The 20820-nt window shown below is 45.4% G+C and overlaps 1 protein-coding gene across 1 annotated transcript; it reads right to left on the bottom strand.

The window, feature by feature from the left end:
• Nucleotides 1–1458: 1458 nt before the first annotated feature.
• On the bottom strand, nt 1459–13968 carry DNAJC12 (DnaJ heat shock protein family (Hsp40) member C12). The gene is made up of 5 exons (XM_077350795.1): nt 13685–13968; nt 10378–10456; nt 8282–8421; nt 6000–6198; nt 1459–4213 (listed from the first exon to the last, which is right to left on the bottom strand). Exons 1-5 carry the CDS (start codon nt 13760–13762, stop codon nt 4119–4121), a joined length of 591 nt encoding a protein of 196 aa, XP_077206910.1. The 5' UTR covers nt 13763–13968; the 3' UTR covers nt 1459–4118.
• Between the last annotated feature and the right edge of the window lie 6852 nt (nt 13969–20820).

Here is a 20820-nt window from a genome sequence, read left to right as displayed (position 1 = left end):
AGCTTGAGAACCACTGTCTTAAGGGAACAGAGGGCTCACTCAGATGTTGAAAACTGCAGGCCCTAGCTTGCATTACTGACACTGATGGATGAGACAGATGGTAATAACAACACCAAACACAAGGAAGTCGATGGTATCATGGTAACTGACCCTGAAAACGTGCAAAGTCTTTTATTGGGCTAGACTCTTTTATCACTCGCCCAGCAATTACCTCAACCTTTGTCACATTTAACTACCTGTCAGCCACCGCGGACAACCCTGATGTTCTTTTGTTATTAGTTTCCAAGGGGCTGGCAATTTTTATCCAGGAAATTAAAAATGCTCAATAACTGTATTACTCATCAGCAACACTTGCTGCTATTGATGAATCATGCCACTAATGTCCTATTTTCCCAAAATAGAAGGAAGCAATCTCTCCGTCTCCTTAGTCATGGCATGATAAGGACTTTGAACGGCACGCTCCTTGGATTCATGCCGCTCTTCAGGAAGCGGTTTTTCATCTCGGAGAGCTTTGACTATTGCAAGTTATATTTCAAAAGCCTCAGAACTAGTTTCATGTTAGATTCGCACAGACTCTTAAAGCAGGACCTTGGCATTACCATTTCTGAGGAGGACTCTAAGAATCTCTTTGTTTGACCCTGGGCATATATATCTTAAAACCGCCTAAATAATTCGGTAAGGGCAGACTGGGAGGAGTTAAGGCGGGCTCAGTCCGTGATGAGGAAGGGTGCTGATTGGCCCCTTCCTCCGGACTGACAGTCGGAGGGCCCAATCGGCAGGCGCGAAGCGAAGCGCCTGCCGATTGGGCCCTCCGATTGCTCGCCCGCCGGCCAGGGAGCCCCCGGCAGCCACGCTGCGCACGACTGCCAGGGGCTCCCTTGCCTAGCGCCTGCTGTATTTTTATTACAGCGGGCTTGTTTACTAGTATATATATATAAAACCCTCATTTGTTGCTTCTGACATTCAGATGTTTGCACTAAAGCAGAAGTCAGGAACAGATTTGGGGCAGGGTGTGGAGGAGTAGGAGATGGGAATTAATAAGCAAAGGTTTTGGGAATGCCATACTGCGGGTTAAACCTTATATATGAACTGAGCCTTGACTAAAGACAATTCTTTTGACTAAAAAGAAGGACCAGTACTCAGGAAGTGTGTGATCTCTCTGTAGTGGTTGCACAGGGGACGGGACGACAGGCAACCAAGAAACATAATTCAGTTTTAAGACCTGTCTTTCAATATAAATTTTCAAAAGGAATTAAGTTTCTCTTCCATTATCTGTGGCTGAGTTTGTCTCATCTAGATTTCCCAGGAAAGAAACTGTCATTAAATCACACGCGTGCAGCAGAGAGAATGCCCCTGCAATCAGAGCAAACTACAAAAGTGGAACCAAACGGCATTTGGCAAAATTGTCTCCTCCTCCGTACTTCCACCAGATTGTTATTTACTCCTGACGTTTATGCATGACGCCAAAATAACTTACTTTATTAAAAATATAAAATTAACAAATAGAACAGAAGAAACAAATTGGACCACAGGTCCTCTTCTTGAGTTAGCTACATCTAGAAATATGACTGATACAATTTGAATGATATACAACACAGTTCAAAGTATTTAAACTAAAATCTACATGCTCCAAGGTAATTGGCAACAATTTTAAGGGTCAGATCCTGTGGGAAAGATGTACACAGGGGCAAGATGGGGAAAGGTTTTTCCTGCTCCAACTCCCCCCCCCCGCCCCCGTAATAGCTCTCTTAATTTTCTCATACTGAGGAGCAGTGTTTCCAGCTTCAGCAGGAGAGAAGAGGCTGTGAAGCTGGGCTTCCATGCACAGAATTTAAATTGGCTCCAATCCAGCATCAACAGCCTGAATGATCCTGATTAACCCAATCTAGACAGCATCCTAAAAAGCAGAGACATCACCCTGCCAACAAAAGTGCGCCTAGTCAAGGCTATGGTTTTCCCAGTTGCAATGTATGGCTGTGAAAGTTGGACCATAAGGAAGGCCGAGCGTCAAAGAATTGAGGCTTTTGAACTCTGGTGCTGGAGAAGACTCTTGCGAGTCCCTTGGACTGCAAGGCAAACACACCGGTCAGTCCTAGAGGAGATCAGCCCTGACTGCTCCTTAGAAGGCCAGGTGCTGAAGATGAAGCCACCTCATGAGAAGGAAGGACTCCCTGAAGAAGAGCCTAATGCTAGGAGCGATTGAGGGCAAAAGAAGAAGGGGATGACAGAAAATGAGGTGGCTGGATGGAGTCACTGAAGCAGTAGGTGCAAACTTAAATGGACTCCGGGTAATGGTAGGGGACAGAAAGGCCTGGAGGACAGGGAGACCCCATGGGGTCAGGATGGGTTGGTTAGACTTCATACCTAACAACAACAACAACAACAACCCAATCTTATCAGAACTAGGAAGCTGAGCAGGATCAGCCACCATTAGTACTTGGATGGGAAGCCAACCAAGAAAGATGGGGGTTGCTATGCAGAGGCAGGCAACAGCAAACACATCTGAATGTCTCTTGCTTTGAGAAGACTATCACAGGGGTGGCCAAACTGTGGCCGTCCAGATGTCCATGGACTACAGTTCCCATAAGCCCCTGCCAGCAATGGCAATTGCAGTCCATGGGCATCTGGAGAGCTACAGTTTGGGCACTCCTACACCATGGGCTCGCCATAAGTTGGTTGCAACTTGACAGTGGACAATTATATTGAAGCCAGAAGTTCTAGGTTAATTTCTGTATGTCATCTGGAATGGGATTGTAGCTTTAAAAAAAGTAAGCAGACATCTAACCTTCACAGCTTCTAAGAAATACGGGAAAATACCTGTAATTTAATTTCCCCTGCACAGTTCTGATTACAGAACTTTACATTTGCATCAAGAGACATTTGGCTGTATGGATGAGTGCCTGGGCGTAAGGCTTGGCAGCAAAGAAGAAGGCTTGTGTTTTATACCCTGCTTTTCACTACCTGAAGGAATCTCAAAGCAGCTTACTATCACTTCCTCTCCTCATAATAGACACCCTGACCAATTATGCACAGGCGGAAAAGGGTGGGCCGGCGCCTACATGACAGTGGGGCTAATCCCTGCTTATGCACAACGCCTGCACCATCCCAGCCATGACCCACTTTAGGGCTTCTGAAGGCCCGCGTGAAGAGAACGCGGATTCTTCCATATTCCTTTTCTTGCCGCGGTGGCCACCAGTGGCCCCACAGTGACAGAAAACACCACATTCTACTTCACCGTGCTGCTGAGCCAAACAGGGCATTTCTGCACCCCCCATGACGGTGGGATAGTGGCATGCCTCTATCCCACCATCCTGCGGTGGGACCCCCGTGCCCCTTCCCCCCTCTTCTGTTGCCTCCGTGAGGTGCAGTGGGACCTTCCAGCCCTGGAGTTGTGCATGAGTATGCACAACTCTGGGGTGGAGTGTGTGTGCCAGGGGATTTCGTCCCCTGCACTTACATGGGAAGGGGTGGGGCACCCAGCGTGAGCTGAGCAAGGCTGCCACCATGCATAATCGGTTCCCGTGAGGTAGGTGGGACTGAGTGGAGAATCAAACCTGGCTCTCCAGATTGGAGGCTGCCACTCTTAACCACGACACCAAGCTGGCAACTATGCCACAGATAGCTGGCAAATATGTGAGGAGTCGTTTCAGAGTGGGCAGCTGTCCATACAGCCTGGTGCAGCGATACTCCAAGCCAAGATCACTGATTTCTACAGGCTGGAGCACCTCTGCCTCAGATTACACTGGGCGTGCAGTAGGGTTTTTGAGATGGAGAACTGAATGTGGAGAGGTGTGACAGGTAAAGCCCACAGGTGCTTTCCCCCAGCTGTTCACTAATAATAGGAAACTGCCACATATATGTTCAGAAAGAACTCTGGGGAAAGAGACCAGCTACAATTGAGATATTACTTATAGTAATGTAAAATGCCTATCCACCATTCAAAAACTCAGGATTTTTTCATGGGAAACAGCGACAGCAATATTACAGAGCCACAGCATTCAGTCCATAGATACGTGGACACAATGGGAAACTCTTTCTGAATCAAATGCACGCACACACACAATAAAATACTGAACTCATGAACACAAGGTTCTTCCACACATCTTTGGTCTTCTGCTTCATATTTCATAGTTCCTGAACTTCCGCAGCAGCTCAGATGGGGTGTCTCCAGACCAGCGGAAACGCAAGTGCCAGCCATTCGGATCCGAGAATCCTAGAGGAAGGACATGGAGGAAGGAGACAATAGAAATGGAGTCAATTGAGTGTGGCTTCCAGTGGGGGGGGGGGCTTATTGAACACCTTTGCACCATCCTGCAGGCATCTAAGCACTCTTTCTGTCAGCAACAGTTGTCACACTGAAACAACATGAGTGGTAGAAACAGGGCTGGCCGCACTGTGTCCTTTCACACAGCAGTTTCCAATCCTGGAGATCTCCAACAAGCATAACTCATATTATGACTGAATCAATGCTCTGATACCTCCAAGATAGAAGAAAACCAGAAAGGGAAGACTTTTCCAAAAAACAACAGAGCTAACTAACCAAAAGGTAGGACCCAAAAAGGTGAGGTGTCCTTTATAAATATAAAGATTAAATTAACATTTATTCTGCACAATTTATAAAGTTAAAAAGCTAAAAATTTGGACAAAGCCCATAGGCTAATCACTGAAATCACAAAATATGCACCATACAATACTAGACCTAACACATTTTGACCCCATAATGGGTCTTCCTCTGAGGTCTAATCCTGAACACATATATGATACAGTAGAGTAGGCTTTCTCCACCAGGGTTTCATGAAACCATGGTTGAGAAAGCCTGGCATACTTACGTGCAAAATAAATGTTAATTTATATGCTAAATGTTATATGGAGAGCCAGCTTGGTTTAGTGGTTAGGAATGTGGACTTCTATTCTGCTGAGCTGGGTTTGATTCTGTGCTCCCCCACATGCAGCCAGCTGGGTGACCCTAGGCTCACCACAGCACTGAGAAAACTGCTCTAAGACCATTTGCACAGGAGGTTTCATGCCGTGCTGCAGGCTGGAGTTTTAGTCGTGGCAGGTTGCCCCACCTCTTCTTGCACCCACATGGGAGAGCATTTGGCCTGGTGTACCTCATCCGCCCCTGATCTGTGCTCCTGTGCAGGAGCTGGGGCAGTGAAGTTCCCAGTGCATAAACAGTCTGACTGAGCAGTAATATCAGGGCTCTCTCAGCCTCACCTACCTCATAGGGTGTCTGTTGTGGGGAGAGGAAAGGGAAGGCGAATGTAAGCCACTTTGAGACTCCTTTGGGTAGAGAAAAGGGGCATATAAGAACCAACTCTTCTTCTAATTTGTATATTTATATTTATATTTTATGGACATTTAACCTTTTGGTCCCTAACATCCAAGACAGAAACTGAGATTTAATGAGCAGATTTTGCCACCAAATTGGCATCTCCTCACACAACTTTATGAGGCAAGAACCTCATAAGGGAGTTTCTGGAGTTCTCCAGTTCAGATGCATACGTTGATCATTTGGTTCATGGCTGAACAAATAAAGCAACAACATTTTGAAGCACTGTGTTAGAAAGCATAAGGAAGTTTCTTCCATTGGCACTTGACCTGTCATGGCCCTCACCCATATTTGTGAGTCACCAAATGACCTTCTGTAAATTAGATTCTCCTGACAAATGTGAAGTACAAAACAGCTCTGGGAAAAGCAGATGCCCAGGAACCTTGCAAAATATCACTGCTTCATGGCCCAGATGGACCATACCATCAGTCATGTCCTACATTTCCTTGGGGCTGGGATGGAAAGGGGACTCAGCTAAGGCTGGGCAAAGATAGCAGATGGCTTGCAGGGGTCAGGTAGACTAACCAGCATGTCTGATGCCCATGCAACCCCACCTCCAGCCAGGACATGTCCTAAAAGACTTGCAGTTTTCCATATTTTGCCAATCTGGGTCCACTTTCAGTCATGACTTTTCCTCCCAGACACTGAAGCACCTCATATCACTTACCTGGGAAATCAGGGCTTTTTGGCGACAGTCGTTTTCCATCAGAGGGATCAAAACCTCCTGGCCCGCTTTGGCCTCCCAGTAATTCGCCATTGTGATTCTCTGCCTCCTGGAGACACTCCTTGGTCTTCTTGTGGTTGAGATTTAAATCTGGAGCTTCTAGCATTGGCTCTTTTTTGCCTTTGACTGCCCAGTGCATGGACTACAAGAAAGAAAGAAAGAAAGAAAGAAAGAAAGAAAGAAAGAAAGAAAGAAAGAAAGAAAGAAAGAAAGAAAGAAAGAAAGAAAGAAAGAAAGAAAGAAAGAAAGAAAGAAAGAAAGGTTACATTCAATGGCATGGGAATGGACCACATTGTGGTTTTTATTGCATCCACTCAGCTTGGCTGCCCAAACACCTTGTCGAGTGACAGCAGCAACAGGGACTTATCACATTCTCCCACTTCATCATTTTATCCTTGCAACAGCCCTGTGGAATAGGGAGGGCCAAGCATATAAGACACGCTCACGACCATCCAGTGAGGTTCCATGGCAGAGGGTGATTCGTATCTGAGTCTACCTGGTCCAAAACCATCGGATCGTGGTCCAGAACTCTAGCCACTACCCTACACTGGCTCTCAGTCACTATATGAGTTCTCAGGCACAGCAGGGCTTCTTCTAATGATCTCAGGTGATATGTGAGTCTGTATCCAAGTACGGTTTTTAAATTTTAGTTAGTTACATTTCTATACTGCCCTCCCTTACGGTTCAGGATGGTTTACAGTGACCGTCTATGGCTTAAGGCAGTGGTCCCCAATCCCTGGTCCATGGACCGGGACCAATCTGTGGATCAGTCAGTATCAGGCCGCGGCTCCTCCTCGTCCTCCTCCCCAGCTGCTGCCTCAGGGGCTGCCCTGCCACTCTGCCACTGGCTCACCCATAGCTGGGGCTCCCCCTCGGCATGGCACTGCACAGCTGCTGCTGGCAGTGCCCCGAGTGGCTGGCAGGGAGTTAGGGGCGCCGGCGGGAAAGCAAGTGGAGCAGGGGCTCAGGCAGCAGTGACGTCCCTCAGCAAAAGACTACCCCCCCCCCAGTAGAATTATCAAGCGTTGACCAGTCCCCAGTGATAAAAAGGTTGGGGACTACTGGCTTAAGGTACATATCCTTAACACTATTTCACTCCCTTATATATTTGGGAAACAGCCTTCTGGGAGGAGACTGTCCGGGGCCCTTTGCGGGCCAAGGGCAGCCACGACCACCTTCTCACGCCCTCCTTCCTGCTGCCCCTTTCAAATCCCATTTTTAAAATGGGCTTTGATACTAGTAATATAATAATTGCTTAAACTTGCAACATTTTGACTATAACAATACTGAATACATCAACATTTTAGTTTATAACATTTTGACCTTGAACAACGTTTAATGGTCATAAATGTGTGAACTGTGGCTATTCAGCTGTAACTGTTGCTTCTGTGATATATGGCCAAGTCAGGCATTGCCCCATGTTTTCTCTCTTGGGCAGAACTGGTAGTTGGGAGGGAGCTTCTGATTGGTGCTACTATGCTGGCCGCAACCCAAGGCTTGGTGGAAGAGCTCCGTTTTGCAGGCCCTGCAGAACTGTTTTAGTTCCTGCAAGGCCCTGATCTCTTCTGGGAGCTCATTTCACCAAGTGTAGGACAGGACTGAGAAGGCTCTGGCTCTGGCTGAGGCCAGGGGTGCCTCTTTGGGTTGCCAGTGCCAAGTTGGGAAGCTCCCAGAGATGTGGCAGTGGAGCCTGGGGAAGGCAGGCTATAATGCCACAGAACCTACCCTCCAAAGCAGCCAGTTGCTCCAGGGTCACCTGGAGACCAGTTGTGATTGCAGAAGATCTCCAGCCACCACCTGGAGAATGGCCACCCTGGTCCTTAATCTTCTCCCTCCTCTCCTCCTGTATTGAGGAGAGCCAGTTTGGTGTAGCTGTTAGGAGTGCGGACTTCTAATCTGGCATGCCAGGCTCGATTGTGCGCTCCGCACATGCAACCAGCTGGATGACCTTGGGCTCGCCACGGCACTGATAAAGCTGTTCTGACCGGGCAGTGATATCAGGGCTCTCTCAGCCCCACCTCTTTCACAGAGTGTCTGTTGTAGGGAGATGAAAGGGAAGGTGACTGTAAGCCACTTTGAGCCTCCTTCGGGTAGGGAAAAGCGGCATATAAGAACCAACTCTTCTTCTTCTTCTTCTATTGCTCATGGGAGAACGTTGCCTCCAACAAGCCCAGCTTGATCCTCCTGCTCCCCCAAGAAGCAAGGAGGAATCAGCCCCAACTAACCGTCTTGATGGAGTCGTTCAGTGCCTCCCACTGCTGGAACGGTATCGCAATTTGGCTTCTCCGCCAGTAGTCGTAACGAGCTCGGCTCTCTGTGTCACTCAGAATCTCCTTGGCACGCTGAAGCTTCTGAAATTTCTCCACTGCAGTCCAGAGACAGAAGGCAGGTCATCAGTGCTTGCTCACGTTGTTTGGAGGGGAAAATGTGAAGCATCGACATTCTCACCATCAGAGAGAATCCGTTGCACCACTGCCAACTCCGATGTGGGGTTTCACAGGGTGTGATTCTCTCCCCGACATTACTTAACCTCTTCATGCACCCCCTCGCCCAGCTATTCTGGCATGTCAGGCTTGGGTGCCATCCATATACTGATGACAGCCAGCTCTGCTTCCTGGGGGATGGCCAGCAAGATGCCCCTCCAAGTTCATTGTCAGGGGGCTTGGAAGCTGTGGTGGAATGGCTGAGAGCTAGTCCTGAAGCTGAACCCCTAGAAGACAGAGGTCTTGTGGCTGGGTAGGAAAGGACCAGATCAGGAAGCATGCTTACAGTACAAATGACGGCCGGGAATTTAGGCATAACTTTTGATCGCTCCTTATCTATGGAGGCTCAAGTTACGAGAGTAGCACAGCTGCCATGTTTCCATTTTTGCCAAGCTAAGCTACTAGTGCCCTATCTGGCCCCGGAGCACCTAGCCCCAGTGATCCATAGGACAGTCACTTCCAGACTTGATTACTGCAACTCACTCTATGTGGGCCTTCCCTTGTTTCTGCTCCAGAAACTGCAACTGGTCCACAATGCAGCTCCTCGGGTCCTCACCCGCACACTCTGGAGGGACCATATATGGCCAATTCCACAGCAGCTACGCTGGCACCCAGTTGAATTCCAGACCTGGTTCAAGGTTCTGGTCTTAACCTTCAAGGCCATACATGGACTGGGCCCTGCATGTCTGAGGGACCGCTTATCTGAATACTTCCCTCAGAGAGCTCTTTGGTCAACTAATACCAACCCATTGGTGGTCATGGCCCCAGGGAAGTCTGCCTAGTCTCAACCATTGGGTGGAATGAGCTCCGAGGAGAAATCAGGGCCCTGACAGAACTCTTCCGCCAAGTTTATGGCTGAGACCAGCGTGAACACTGAGAAAACATCTGATCAGGGCCTCCCTCCAGCTCCCTCCGACACCCACATGAGGTTAGCGGTCTTGATTAACTATTTTAATGATTATACAATTTTAATACTTTAACATAGCTTCTAATAATAATTATATGTCTTGGTTTTATGCAATTGTTACCTAGTTATTGTTGTAAAGAATTAACCTCCCAATGTTATTGTTGTTATTTATATTATAAATGTGGTTTTATAATCTTTGATGCCTTATTTGAAAGTTGTTGATGTTACAGTCTGTATATCGTTCCATGTAAGTTATATAATGTTCAAGGTAAACTGCCCAGAGTTGCAAAGAAATGGGCGGTATAGAAATCTAAATAAATAAATAAATAAACCGCCCTGAGGCAATTATTCATGAGGGAGCAGCATAGAGACCTCGATATAAATAAAGGGAGGGAGGACGGTTCCATATGTGCCCCTCTCAAGACCCCTTTCAATACATTTGAGAATAATTTTCCTTTCCCAAGCTTAATGGGAGGATTAGGCCATGTGACCTCACTTTTTCCAGAGCAGCCAAAAATTCTCATTATATTGGTTACCAAGGATGTGGCCTGGGGTTCTTATCTGTGTAAAGGTTACAAAGATTTCTGTTTTATCTATGAGTCACCTTTCTATTCTCCATCCACTATTATTATTCATTTATTCCTGTTTACTGAAACAGAGCTTTTCTTTTGAAGCGTGCTGAACTCTAATGCAAAGTGCAATCTGCACATTCAAATTAAACACCCCACGGATTGCTTTTTCCATCCTCTTGGCTGCTTGTCAACTCCAGGACAGGAAGCAGTCAGTATTATGGCGGGAGAGTAATGACGCAAACCGCATGAAATGTACATGCGTATGCTGGAACTATAAACACAGCTGTATTTGATGCCATCCCTGTATAATTCTTAGAAAAGAAAGAGGCCGGAGAGGGAGAGGGCAGGGGACCACATACCAGCTTCAGGGTTTCCGAGATGCTTGTCAGGATGACATTCAAGGGCTCGGACTTTAAACTCAGAAATGATTTGTTCAACCTGAACAAGATAAAATAATAATAAAACTATCAACATTGATCTGAATATACAAAATTGAAATCCTTTACTGGCATATAAAGCTACATCACAGGTAAAAGAAGAGTTAAATGGACAGGAAAAAAAACCCAAATTAAATGAAATGACAAAGTAAATACAGAAAGAATTCATAAAGAATTAATGCAACAAGTTGTCTTTAACAGGGACCCTGACGCAATTCCATAGCACCTTGCAAAAATCTGGCCACACTTTCTATTATTTCTGTGTTGGCATTATCCAAGAGGAAGGAAACCTTAAGAACATCAGGAAATCCCAACTTATTTATCAAAATGGGGCTCAAATATTTTAGACAAATGCTTGTATAATGAGCAGAGTAAATAATGACATGTGAGACAGTTTCAAAATTGCTAGTTTTACATGGACGAGGTTTATCTGAATGTGGCACTTTTTCCAAATCTTCCAAAAAGAATTGCTCAGGGCATTACATCTGGCCAGAGAGAAAACTCTAGGGTGGGCTTGAAACGTTTCATCTGAATATTAGCGCAACAAGCTGGAAGAATGTCTGCAACTTTCTTATGGGAAACTCCTGTGGCTTTTAAAGGGCTGATTCATTATTATTGTGTACGCAAATAATATATGAAAAACAGTAAAATGAACACCTACACCATCTTTGCATGTGTTTGTGCTTGACGGCTGCAATAACCCCTACACCTACATAGACAGAACACATGGAACACCCCATAGACTGGGGCAAGACCACTCCATATTTGGTAAAAGAGAACCCCCAAATTTCTATGCGAAAGACTTATTCTAGAGCAGGGGCAGCCAAACTGTGGCTCTGCAGCACCATGCTGGCAGGAGCTCATGGGAACTGGAGCCCATGGACAATGGGAGAGCCATAGTCTGGCCACTTCTGTTGTAGAGACCTTCCAAAGAAGTCATAATCAATCTTACCAGAGCAAACATCCTGCCATCCAGGATCAGATATGTGATATTACATTAGGGTTCCCAACTCTAGGTTGGGAACTCCCTGGAGATTTTGCGGGTGAGGCCTAGAGGGTGGAGTTCGGGCAGGGTAACGCAGAGTCCACCCTACAACACCACCATTTTCTCCAGGGAAACTGGTCTCACTCATTTGGAGAGCAGCTGTAAAAGCAGATCTCCTGGAGGTGGCAGAACAGAAAGACCTGTCAGCCATGGTTGGCAACTCCAGATCAGATCACTATCTGAACCAGGAGCGCCAAACTATGGCTCTCCAGATGTCCATGGACTCCAGTTCCCATGAGCCCCTGCCAACACTGGGCACTGTAGTCCATGGATTTCTGGAGAGCCACAGTTTGGCCACCCTAATCTGAGCAAATGCAGCACATGAATCCAATACCTATTCAAAGTGACTGCTGCATGAATGTCTTTTTAATGCTGAAAATAGCATTGGTTCTTAGGAAGCATGGTTCTCAACAATCACTCCTGTGGACAACTCGTGCTGGCAATGTGCAACATCATCCTTTTCTTCCTTAGGTAAATTGTTCTCATGGAACAGATCGGATTACCGAGCTAGCAGGCAGCTCATTGGATACAATTTCCTCCTGGATGACTTCAGCAGAACGACCAGCCTCTGGGTTCTTTTTGCATTGGAAGGATTCTCGTTCATCTGCTGTAGCATCTCCGTGGCCCCAGAGCAAAATTTAAACCAAATGAATTCTTCTCATCCGGCAGCCCTTACTTGAAGCCATATCCGCAACTCTTTATGACGACATTTTCCATACCGTAAGAAGAGAGATTATGTTCTCCAGTCTATGAGACAGGCGTGTGCCAAGACCCAATCAGTTGGAACAGAGCTGATTCACAAAGCTAGCAGGCTTGCAGTCAAACCTACAGGAGTAAGGACTCTTTGATCATACAACGACATAAATTATGAGGGCAGGAAAATCCCCCTTTCACCCTAACACCCACTAGTTAGGCTATACCTGCTTCATAGTCATAAAGGATGCACATTTTCTGATGTCAATCAAGGTCTTTCTTTTGAACATAGCAACTGCATGGATTCTATGATTTTCAACCAGCACAATATATTGTGCTTTCAGGTATTAATAGGATCGGTGTACTAAAAACAGGCATCCCTAAGAAACAATTCAAGTGCTATTCAGATAACCTTTGTCCTATATCATATACCTTAGTTGCAAAAGAAAGGAAAACTAATATTTTGATTATTGATTAATGGCAGCAGAGAAGTATTTTTAGATTGTGTGAGGGTGTTAGGGAATGCCTGAGGAAAATCCTAAAGCAGGGGTGGTCAAACTGCGGCCCTCCAGATGTCCATGGACTACAATTCCCATGAGCCCCTGCCAGCGTTTGCTGGCAGGGGCTCATGGGAATTGTAGTCCATGGACATCTGGAGGGCTGCAGTTTGACCACCCCTGTCCTAAAGTATTGGGGAAAGTATCCAAAAACAACAATAACAAAAAGCATAAGTGCATAAAACTATACTTACGCATTTTTACAACTTGTGGTCTGAAATCTGGTGAATGTTCTCAACGCCTGATGAATTCTGTGGACCTCAACTATCACAAGAATATGTCCCCACTTGGCATAAATACATCATGGACGGCTGCTAGCCATAGAAGAGTGGCTAATAGTTTTCACTGATGTATCAGTGAGTTTTGGGACTTTCACAAAATTAATCTGCAATTCCCAACATTCCCAAGACACTTGATGTTTGTGAATGACGATTGCCAATTTTACAGCAATGTACATAACACGTCTACCTTCAAATGTTAACGTTAGATGAATGTTCAGAGAACTGAGTTCAAATCCCACTTGGGCAGGGAATTCTCTGTTGAGTCAGTCTCTCTATCTAACCTACCTCACAAGGTCGCTGCCAGAACAAAAACAGAGGCAGAGAGAATTGCATACAACACCTTCAGCTTCTCAGAAGAACAGCGGTACAAAAACGTGGTGACAAATAACGTCACATGGATCTCATAGAGTCTACTACAAATATTTATAGTCTCCAAGCAAACCTGCGGGAACTATTCCTTTGTGTTCGGGTAGGACAATTCACTGTTTCTCAGCTGTTAGAAGCTGAATGGGTAACAAATCAATTCCTGAGATAGTAGAAAAGAGGGATCTCATGAAGAATGATGGAAAAAGGAGAAAGTACACATGACAAACTAGCACAGACAAGAAGGAGGAGGAGGAGAAGGATTGGGGGAAAAGACCAACAGCTCTTACTGTAGATAATTCATCACATCCCAGCAAACTGTAATAATCTTCCATGTCTTCAGGTCTGAAGTTCAAAATCGCATCCATTTGTTTCCGTCTGGCTGGCACTTTCCCTCTTTCTGATGAGCAAGCCTGGCTAGGCTACTGAGCTCTTCTTAATCCTTTAGAGCAATTATGCGAAAACCACCGGCTGCACTGAGCCTTTAGTTCCCCGACGGCTGCCTTTATCCACTGACTATCATGCGAGCCTCCTGAATCACACCCCGGGCTTCGGCGCCTTTGATTGGCGGAAGGAGACGGCGAGCCTCGTTGATGGCTGCAAAGCTCTGTGGAATTTGTAGTTTTCAGGACGGCGTTCAACTAATATGGCTGGGTGGTGGCTCTACCAATAAGGAACGTTTAGGGCAGGGGTAGACAAACTGCGGCCCTCCAGATGTCCTGCTAGGGGCTCATGGGAATTGTAGTCCATGGACATCTGGAGGGCCGCAGTTTGACTACCCCTGGTTTAGGGCACCACCACAGTTAGGAAGAGAGAAAGGGAAAAAAGAGAGAGAACTTCTGAGAGTATACCTGCTTAGGATTTCTCCCCACTTTTTTTTGCAAATCAGGAATTAAATATATACCACTGTATCTGGGCATTCAGCAGCTGAAAAATTTTATAATTCTTTTTTCTTAAAAAAGTGGTCGGGCACTTCAGACTCCTACATCTATGCGATAAGCATTTCAAAATATTATTGCCATCTTATCAATATATCTCAATCCTTTGCATGATAAGGCCACAGATAGAGTTGCCAACTTCAGGTTGGGAAATACCTGGAGACTTTGGGGGCGGAGCCAGGAGTGGGCAGCACTTGGGGTAGGGAGAGACCTCAGTGGAGTGCAAGGCTATGGAGTCCACGCTCCCAAGCAGCCATTTCTTCCCAAAGAACTGATCTCTTTAGTCTTGAGAGGAGCTAGAATTCCAGGGGATCTTCCCTGAGAACTATAAAATCAGAGTCCAGTAGCGCCTTTAAGACCAACAAAGATTTATTCAAGGCGTGAGCTTTCGAGTGCAAGCACTCTTTGTCAGACTATGAACTGACCATCATGACGGTGGGAATTTATAAGCAAAAGCAAAAGTGCTTGCAATGGAAAACTCACGCCTTGAATAAATCTTTGTTGGTCTTAAAGGTGCTACTGGACTCTGATTTTATTGTGCTAGGTCAGATTTCATTGTGCTAATTCAGACCAACTTCAGGAAGGGAGGTCCTTCACAGTCAGAGTCTCCATAGCTGGCATTTCGTCCTGGTGAACTGTTATTGTCTGTCATTGTTATGGGAATAACAAGATGTACTTGTGAATCCTAACTGACCCTGGATGAAGATTTTTTTGGAATGTTAACACACCTGGGAATGCTATTGGTCTTTATTTGTTCATAAGAGGTCTCTTATCGTTTGGAATGTCACATCAGCCATTGTTTGTGACTCCACGAAAATCTCCACCAGGCAAAGACAAGCTACAAAGAAAGTATTTTGCAGAAGTTTTACATGCAGTTTGTGGACTAACGATTTTTGGGGTTATTACTGATGGCTTATATAACATATGTGTTTGTTTTTATTTTTCCAATACATAATATATGTTTTGAATAAGTGCCTCCACTTTTTGTTCACAGTATTTTGTATATTTGTATACTTGTATATAAAATCAGAGTCCAGTAGCACCTTTAAGACCAACATAGTCTAACGAAGAGTGCTTGCACTCGAAAGCTTATGCCTTGAACAAATCTTTGTTGCCATTAAATACAATCTTTAAAAAGTGGGAGATAAATATTTTTAATCAATGCTACCTTTGCCTCCTTGTTGTCTTTGACTAATATTTGTATACTTTCCACACTAGTGCATCCTTCTCTGGGAATTTTATCCCCACTGAATTTGCCCAATTTGTACACATCAGCAGAGATGTGGGGTGGAAGGGGGAATTTTTAGACTCCCTGGGACTCAAGGGAACAAGGCTTGTGACGAGTTTTCCTTCAAACCTTATTGTTCAGAGGAACATGGGGGAAACCCGGTGATCTGAGCTGAAAGGTATTCTTATTTTACTTTACAAGACAGATTTGAACAGAGCTATAAATCAGATCACAAAGCAAGAATGGGAAAACTGAGGCCCATTCCACACCAGGATCAATGTGGCAAATTGATTACGGAAAGAAAAAACGGAATTTAAAATAGTGGAATTCGGCATAACGCATACCTGCCTTTGTAGTGGAATCCAGTTGCGTTTCAATCGTTTCCCACAGGTTTCCGGTCTCGGCAAAAATCGCTAGAAAGGAAGCGATATTTGCCGTGCTTTGTCCCGCCCCTGGCTGTCAATCAAACGAGCAGCCAATGGGCGGTTGTTACCATGCTCCGGAAAAGCCCCTTTGCCTTTAAGAACATGTTTTATAAAAAAAGAAAACACATGTTGCAATGAATATGCCTTGATTCCTTGATTCCTTGCTTCCTCCTAACTAGAGACCCATCTAGCTGGCAGCTGGTGTGTGAGCTTCCGTTTCATCATTGCCACACTCCCCCGAGTGGAAAAAAAAAATCCCCCCCCCCCGTGCACGGGTGCAATTTTCGGCCGAAAATAAAGGGAACTTGCAAATGGGGTTGTGTTGTGCTTGGTGACTTAAAGCAGCTCTGTGCACAGAATGCAGCCAGAGAAGCCTCTCTGGGTGAATGAAGGCTCGCCAGTTCGTTGCTCTCCACTCGCTCCGAGGAAAAAAAATGGCGATCGCTTCGCCGGAAGATCAGAGGAGAGAGCCAGGGAGAGGGACTTTGCTGAAACCGCAACAATGGTAACGCACAGAACTTTTTTGCTAGTGTTGCAGATTGGTTGCAAGAGTGTGGCACTTCCCAGAGGGTGAATCCTCTTTTTGGGATTTCCCTGGAAGCTCTACAACAAAGCGCTTCTAGCGGGACTGTTTCAGGAGTGTGGCAGATTGTGTACAATGTCGTGCATAACTGCATTTTAGTAGCAATTACAATTTGCCACACTCCTGCTACATTAAACCTGTGCGGAATGGGCCTGAATGAGTTTAGTATACAAAATTAGAGCTAAAGTGTACATAGTCTGAAAGAGGACTGATGCAACAACCAGAATAGGACAGCAAATGCCTTGATCTAAATGAATTTTTGCCAAACTCTGGGCTGCATGGTTGCAAAACACCACATGCAATCCAGTTTACCAGATGGGGTTTTTTTTTTAACAACTTAAATGTACAACTCTGACATGGAAGATGACAAAATCTAGTATTTGCCATCCTGACAGATGTGGACAAAATGTTCTGCGTCATTTAAATAAAATCCAAAACACTTCTTTCTAGTATCCTTAAATGAAATAATAAGGAACAAACCGACCTAGTTTCACCAGCTGTAGACATGGAATTGTTTCCTGACCAGACCAGAGTTTTTAATATTTTCATCAATAAGAACTAGATTGCAGAGTTCAGAGTAGTTGAATACCACATTCCTACTCTTGATTTATATCATAATTCAGTTGTTGGAAAATGCTTCCTTCATTTATTGTACAGTGTACCAGATGTAAAAGCTTTTCCATTTTTGGCCTTGCCCAATTTTTCTGTAACATGGATTAGATAGTGGTAAGGATGGGACCAGTCTGATCTGCTAATGGTGAAGCTTAGTAAGTAAGCAAGATAATATCCTACAGGAAATAGAAGCACACTGGACCTATGTGTTGTGTATGTGCTCACTGACAGTGACTCAAACAATATGCCAATAAAGGATCAAATCAAATTCAAATTTATTTAATACAGCACTACGGCCAGATAAAACAGATGGCAAAAAGAAAAAAGAAAAAAAATTCACAGCAGAAATTACATAATCTGGGAACCAATACAAAATTTAAAATATTTAAAATTGCATGACTGATAGGTACTTTATAAAAAAATGCATAGTAAAATTCCTCTAAAACACCTTAAGTTGCCTTTCCTGTGTGCTAAGCACATGACCATAAAATTTGGCAACCTGCTTAATAATATGGCCCCTACTGTTCCACAGGAGGAATTTAACTTTTCCTTTGTTTGAGCTATTGGAGGAATCCCTGAGTAATGGGAGAATTTATTTCTTACAGAGTTGAAGGTAGGGCACCTCAAGAGGGCATGCTTGATTGACTATATCCCCAGAATTACAGGGACAGAGTCTTTCAGCTACTGGGGTTTTCTTGAAGCGGCCCACCAGTATGGCAGAAGGATCATAAATCAGCTAATCATCAGCCTTACATAGACTCTAGATATGGACCAATTGTAGGGCCCCATTAAGAGCCAATCAGATCTCTTGTCCAACTGCCTGAATTGTATATAAGTTTGATGAGTTCTGTTTTTTGCTGGTATTTCTTATTGGAGTTGGTGTTTCATAAAGAACCCACAACAATAAGTCTAACACTAAGTCTAACACTAAGTCATGGACTAAGAACCATGAAGGTACCTGAGACCCTGGAGAGCAGCTACCAGTCTTACAGTCTTAACCATGACAGCTCAATGATCTTACTTTGCAGAAGGCAGCTTCATGAGTTCAAAGACAGTTCTCATTCCTAGTCCTAGGATGCAATATGGAGCATTAATTAATTACTTGTTTAAAGGAATCATATTCCTCCTCCACCCTCGGTAGCTTACAGCATACCACAGTAGAAAGAAAACTCTGCTACAAAATCAGCCCGGTTGTCAAGGACCTAGAAGTGGCCAACTAAAACAGTGGAAAAACAGCACCCTATTTTCAAAGGGTCTCTGTACTTTGTACTTGTTGTCAGCATAGCTGCCAAATTTTGTACAGGAGACCTTCTGATTACACTGCCCCTGAGCTTGAACGCCTCCCCTCACTTAGACTACAAGGGCAAGGATGGTACGAATCAATTGTGTTCAAGTGCTAGAATTGGCCTCTGATGGGTGTAGGATCAGTCCATCAGCAGATTTCGCAACACGACCCGTATTACGGCAGCAGCTATTTCATCAAAGGCCTTTGGCACAGGCACAGACCTCGGATCGCACTGGAGCATGGCAGGAACACTCATGGAAAAAGCCAAAACGTTTTCCTTTTTAAAGTTTCTCTCTGCGTCTCAAAAAGCAAACAATGGTTGCATCACATCAAGTCAAACAAATGGAAAACAACAAAGCCAATTGGCCTTCGTTGCCAACGCCCCTGTTCAACATTCTTTCTTCATAATGGGGAGGGGGGGGAGGTGCCCTCCACCTAAGAGTCACTCAGAAGACCTGGTGTGCCATTGAGAAGTACCTGGAGGGCTCTGATTGGCCCTCACTGGGAGGGCTCTCCCCAATTGATGGCCAAACAGAGGCTCTCCCCTGCCCTCCTCTGCCTCCGCCCATGTGGGGACCTGAGCCTAACTCCTATTCCTGCCATTCTGCATCTGGTTGACACTGGAATACTACCTCTATGATCCCAGGTGAAATAGGGGTAGATGTTTTGATGGAGCATGTTTTTTTTTTTTGCTTTATTTTAAATTGATGAATTTTAAATTTTACCTAGGTTATTTCATGCGTGGTTTTTAATTGTAGAATTGCTGTAAACCACCCCAAGACTGTTTATAGAGAGGAGCAGCCTAGAAGCCCCGAAAATAAAAATAAATAAATAAAATCAATAAGGCTGATCTAATGAAACTCAAGTCATTTATTCTGTAAAAAAATTAAAACAATAAAATAACAAAAGGGCTCCCTGAGACAGATGAGAAAAAAATCCTATTGCTTTCTCACACATTCTTTATACTCCCCTCCCCAGCAGCCCACCGCAAACATAATCACCCCCAGAACAAGTCTCCCCTCTCAATGGCAAATGCCCTTCATATAGTGTTGTCAGGTGCCCCCTGGCAGAGGATATGGGTTCAGGATTGTCACATCCACACTTGGAAACTCCTGGAATTTTGGGGACGGGGCCTGGGTATGACAGGGCCCTCCGTGGGGTACAATGCCACAGAGCAGGGGTAGTCAAACTGCGTCCCTCCAGATGTCCATGGACTACAATTCCCAGAAGCCCCTGCCAGCATGGGCTTCTGGGAATTGTAGTCCATGGACATCTGGAGGGACGCAGTTTGACTACCCCTGCCATAGAGTCTAACCTCCAAAGAAGCAATCTCTGTAGTCTGAAGAAGAGCTGTAATTCTGGGGGAATACCGAGGCTCCACCTGGAGGGAGGCATCCCTACCGTCCTGCCATCACCAAACCCCATCTATACATTTTTTATGATCCATTATTGGTGAGTTAAAACAGGCTAACCCATTATAATCAAATACCGTTTTCAAATTACTCACACCATCAAGCCACACAGCCATAAGCTCACATCAACAAACACACTATACAAACTTAATATGTTACATCAATGTATATAAAAATCTCTGAAAGCTCTATGAGCATTGTGTAAATATTATTAAAACAAAACCATATCCAAATCTAAGCACCTGCCACATTAAACATAACCATGGAAGGGGGATGGATACAATATATTCAGACCATGAAATAAGTAATATTTATTTACTAGGCAGAAAGCACATTGTACTCAGGAATGCAATGGGCACTAGCGGTGGGCCCCCCTGACGACAATGCATCCCACGGTGGGCAGGCCTGTTTCCCTGCCGCCACCTCTTCCCGCCATCCAGTGAGGCCACAGGGGGTCTTAGCAGCCCAGGGGGGAGTGCAGCAAGCCCTCCACGTGCACTCCCTGGTGGGCTGCAAAGCCCCCCCCCACAGCCACTGTGAGGCCGTGGGAGGGCTTTGCAGCCCAGGGGACTTTCCGGCCAGCTAGTGCCCCCCCTGCACTCACCAGCCCTTCAGTGGGCTCTCTGTGTGTGGGGCAGGAGCACAATGGCAGCGTGTTCTCCAGAGCAGGGGTAGTCAACCTGTGGTCCTCCAGATGTTCATGGACTACAATTCCCATGACCCCCTGTCAGCAAACACTGACAGGGGCTCATGGGAATTGTAGTCCATGAACAGCTGGAGGACCACAGGTTGACTACCCCTGCTCCAGAGCACTCCTGGCCATGGGTATTGGGGGCAGGCTGTAGTGGGGCCGGGCCAATCAGGAAAAGCTGTGCGCTTCCTGATTGGCCTCGATTCCAGACAGGCACTCCACCCAGAAGGGCTCAGCGCTTTTATATATATA

Source organism: Paroedura picta, chromosome 8 (genome assembly GCF_049243985.1).
Source record: "Paroedura picta isolate Pp20150507F chromosome 8, Ppicta_v3.0, whole genome shotgun sequence".
Taxonomy (NCBI): domain Eukaryota; kingdom Metazoa; phylum Chordata; class Lepidosauria; order Squamata; family Gekkonidae; genus Paroedura; species Paroedura picta.
The sequence above is the reverse complement of the archived record's forward strand: the minus strand, read 5'-3'. Positions and strand labels throughout refer to the sequence as shown.

What these genes read in the sequence shown, in the direction of transcription:
- DNAJC12 (XM_077350795.1), bottom strand. Translation starts at nt 13,762, where the DNA reads ATGGATGCGATTTTGAACTTCAGACCTGAAGACATGGAAGATTATTAC. An exon ending in GATGTGATGAATTATCTACA is followed by an intron (nt 10,457 to 13,684) that starts GTAAGAGCTGTT and finishes TATCTTGTTCAG; the next exon opens with GTTGAACAAATCATTTCTGA. An exon ending in TCTCGGAAACCCTGAAGCTG is followed by an intron (nt 8,422 to 10,377) that starts GTATGTGGTCCC and finishes TCTGGACTGCAG; the next exon opens with TGGAGAAATTTCAGAAGCTT.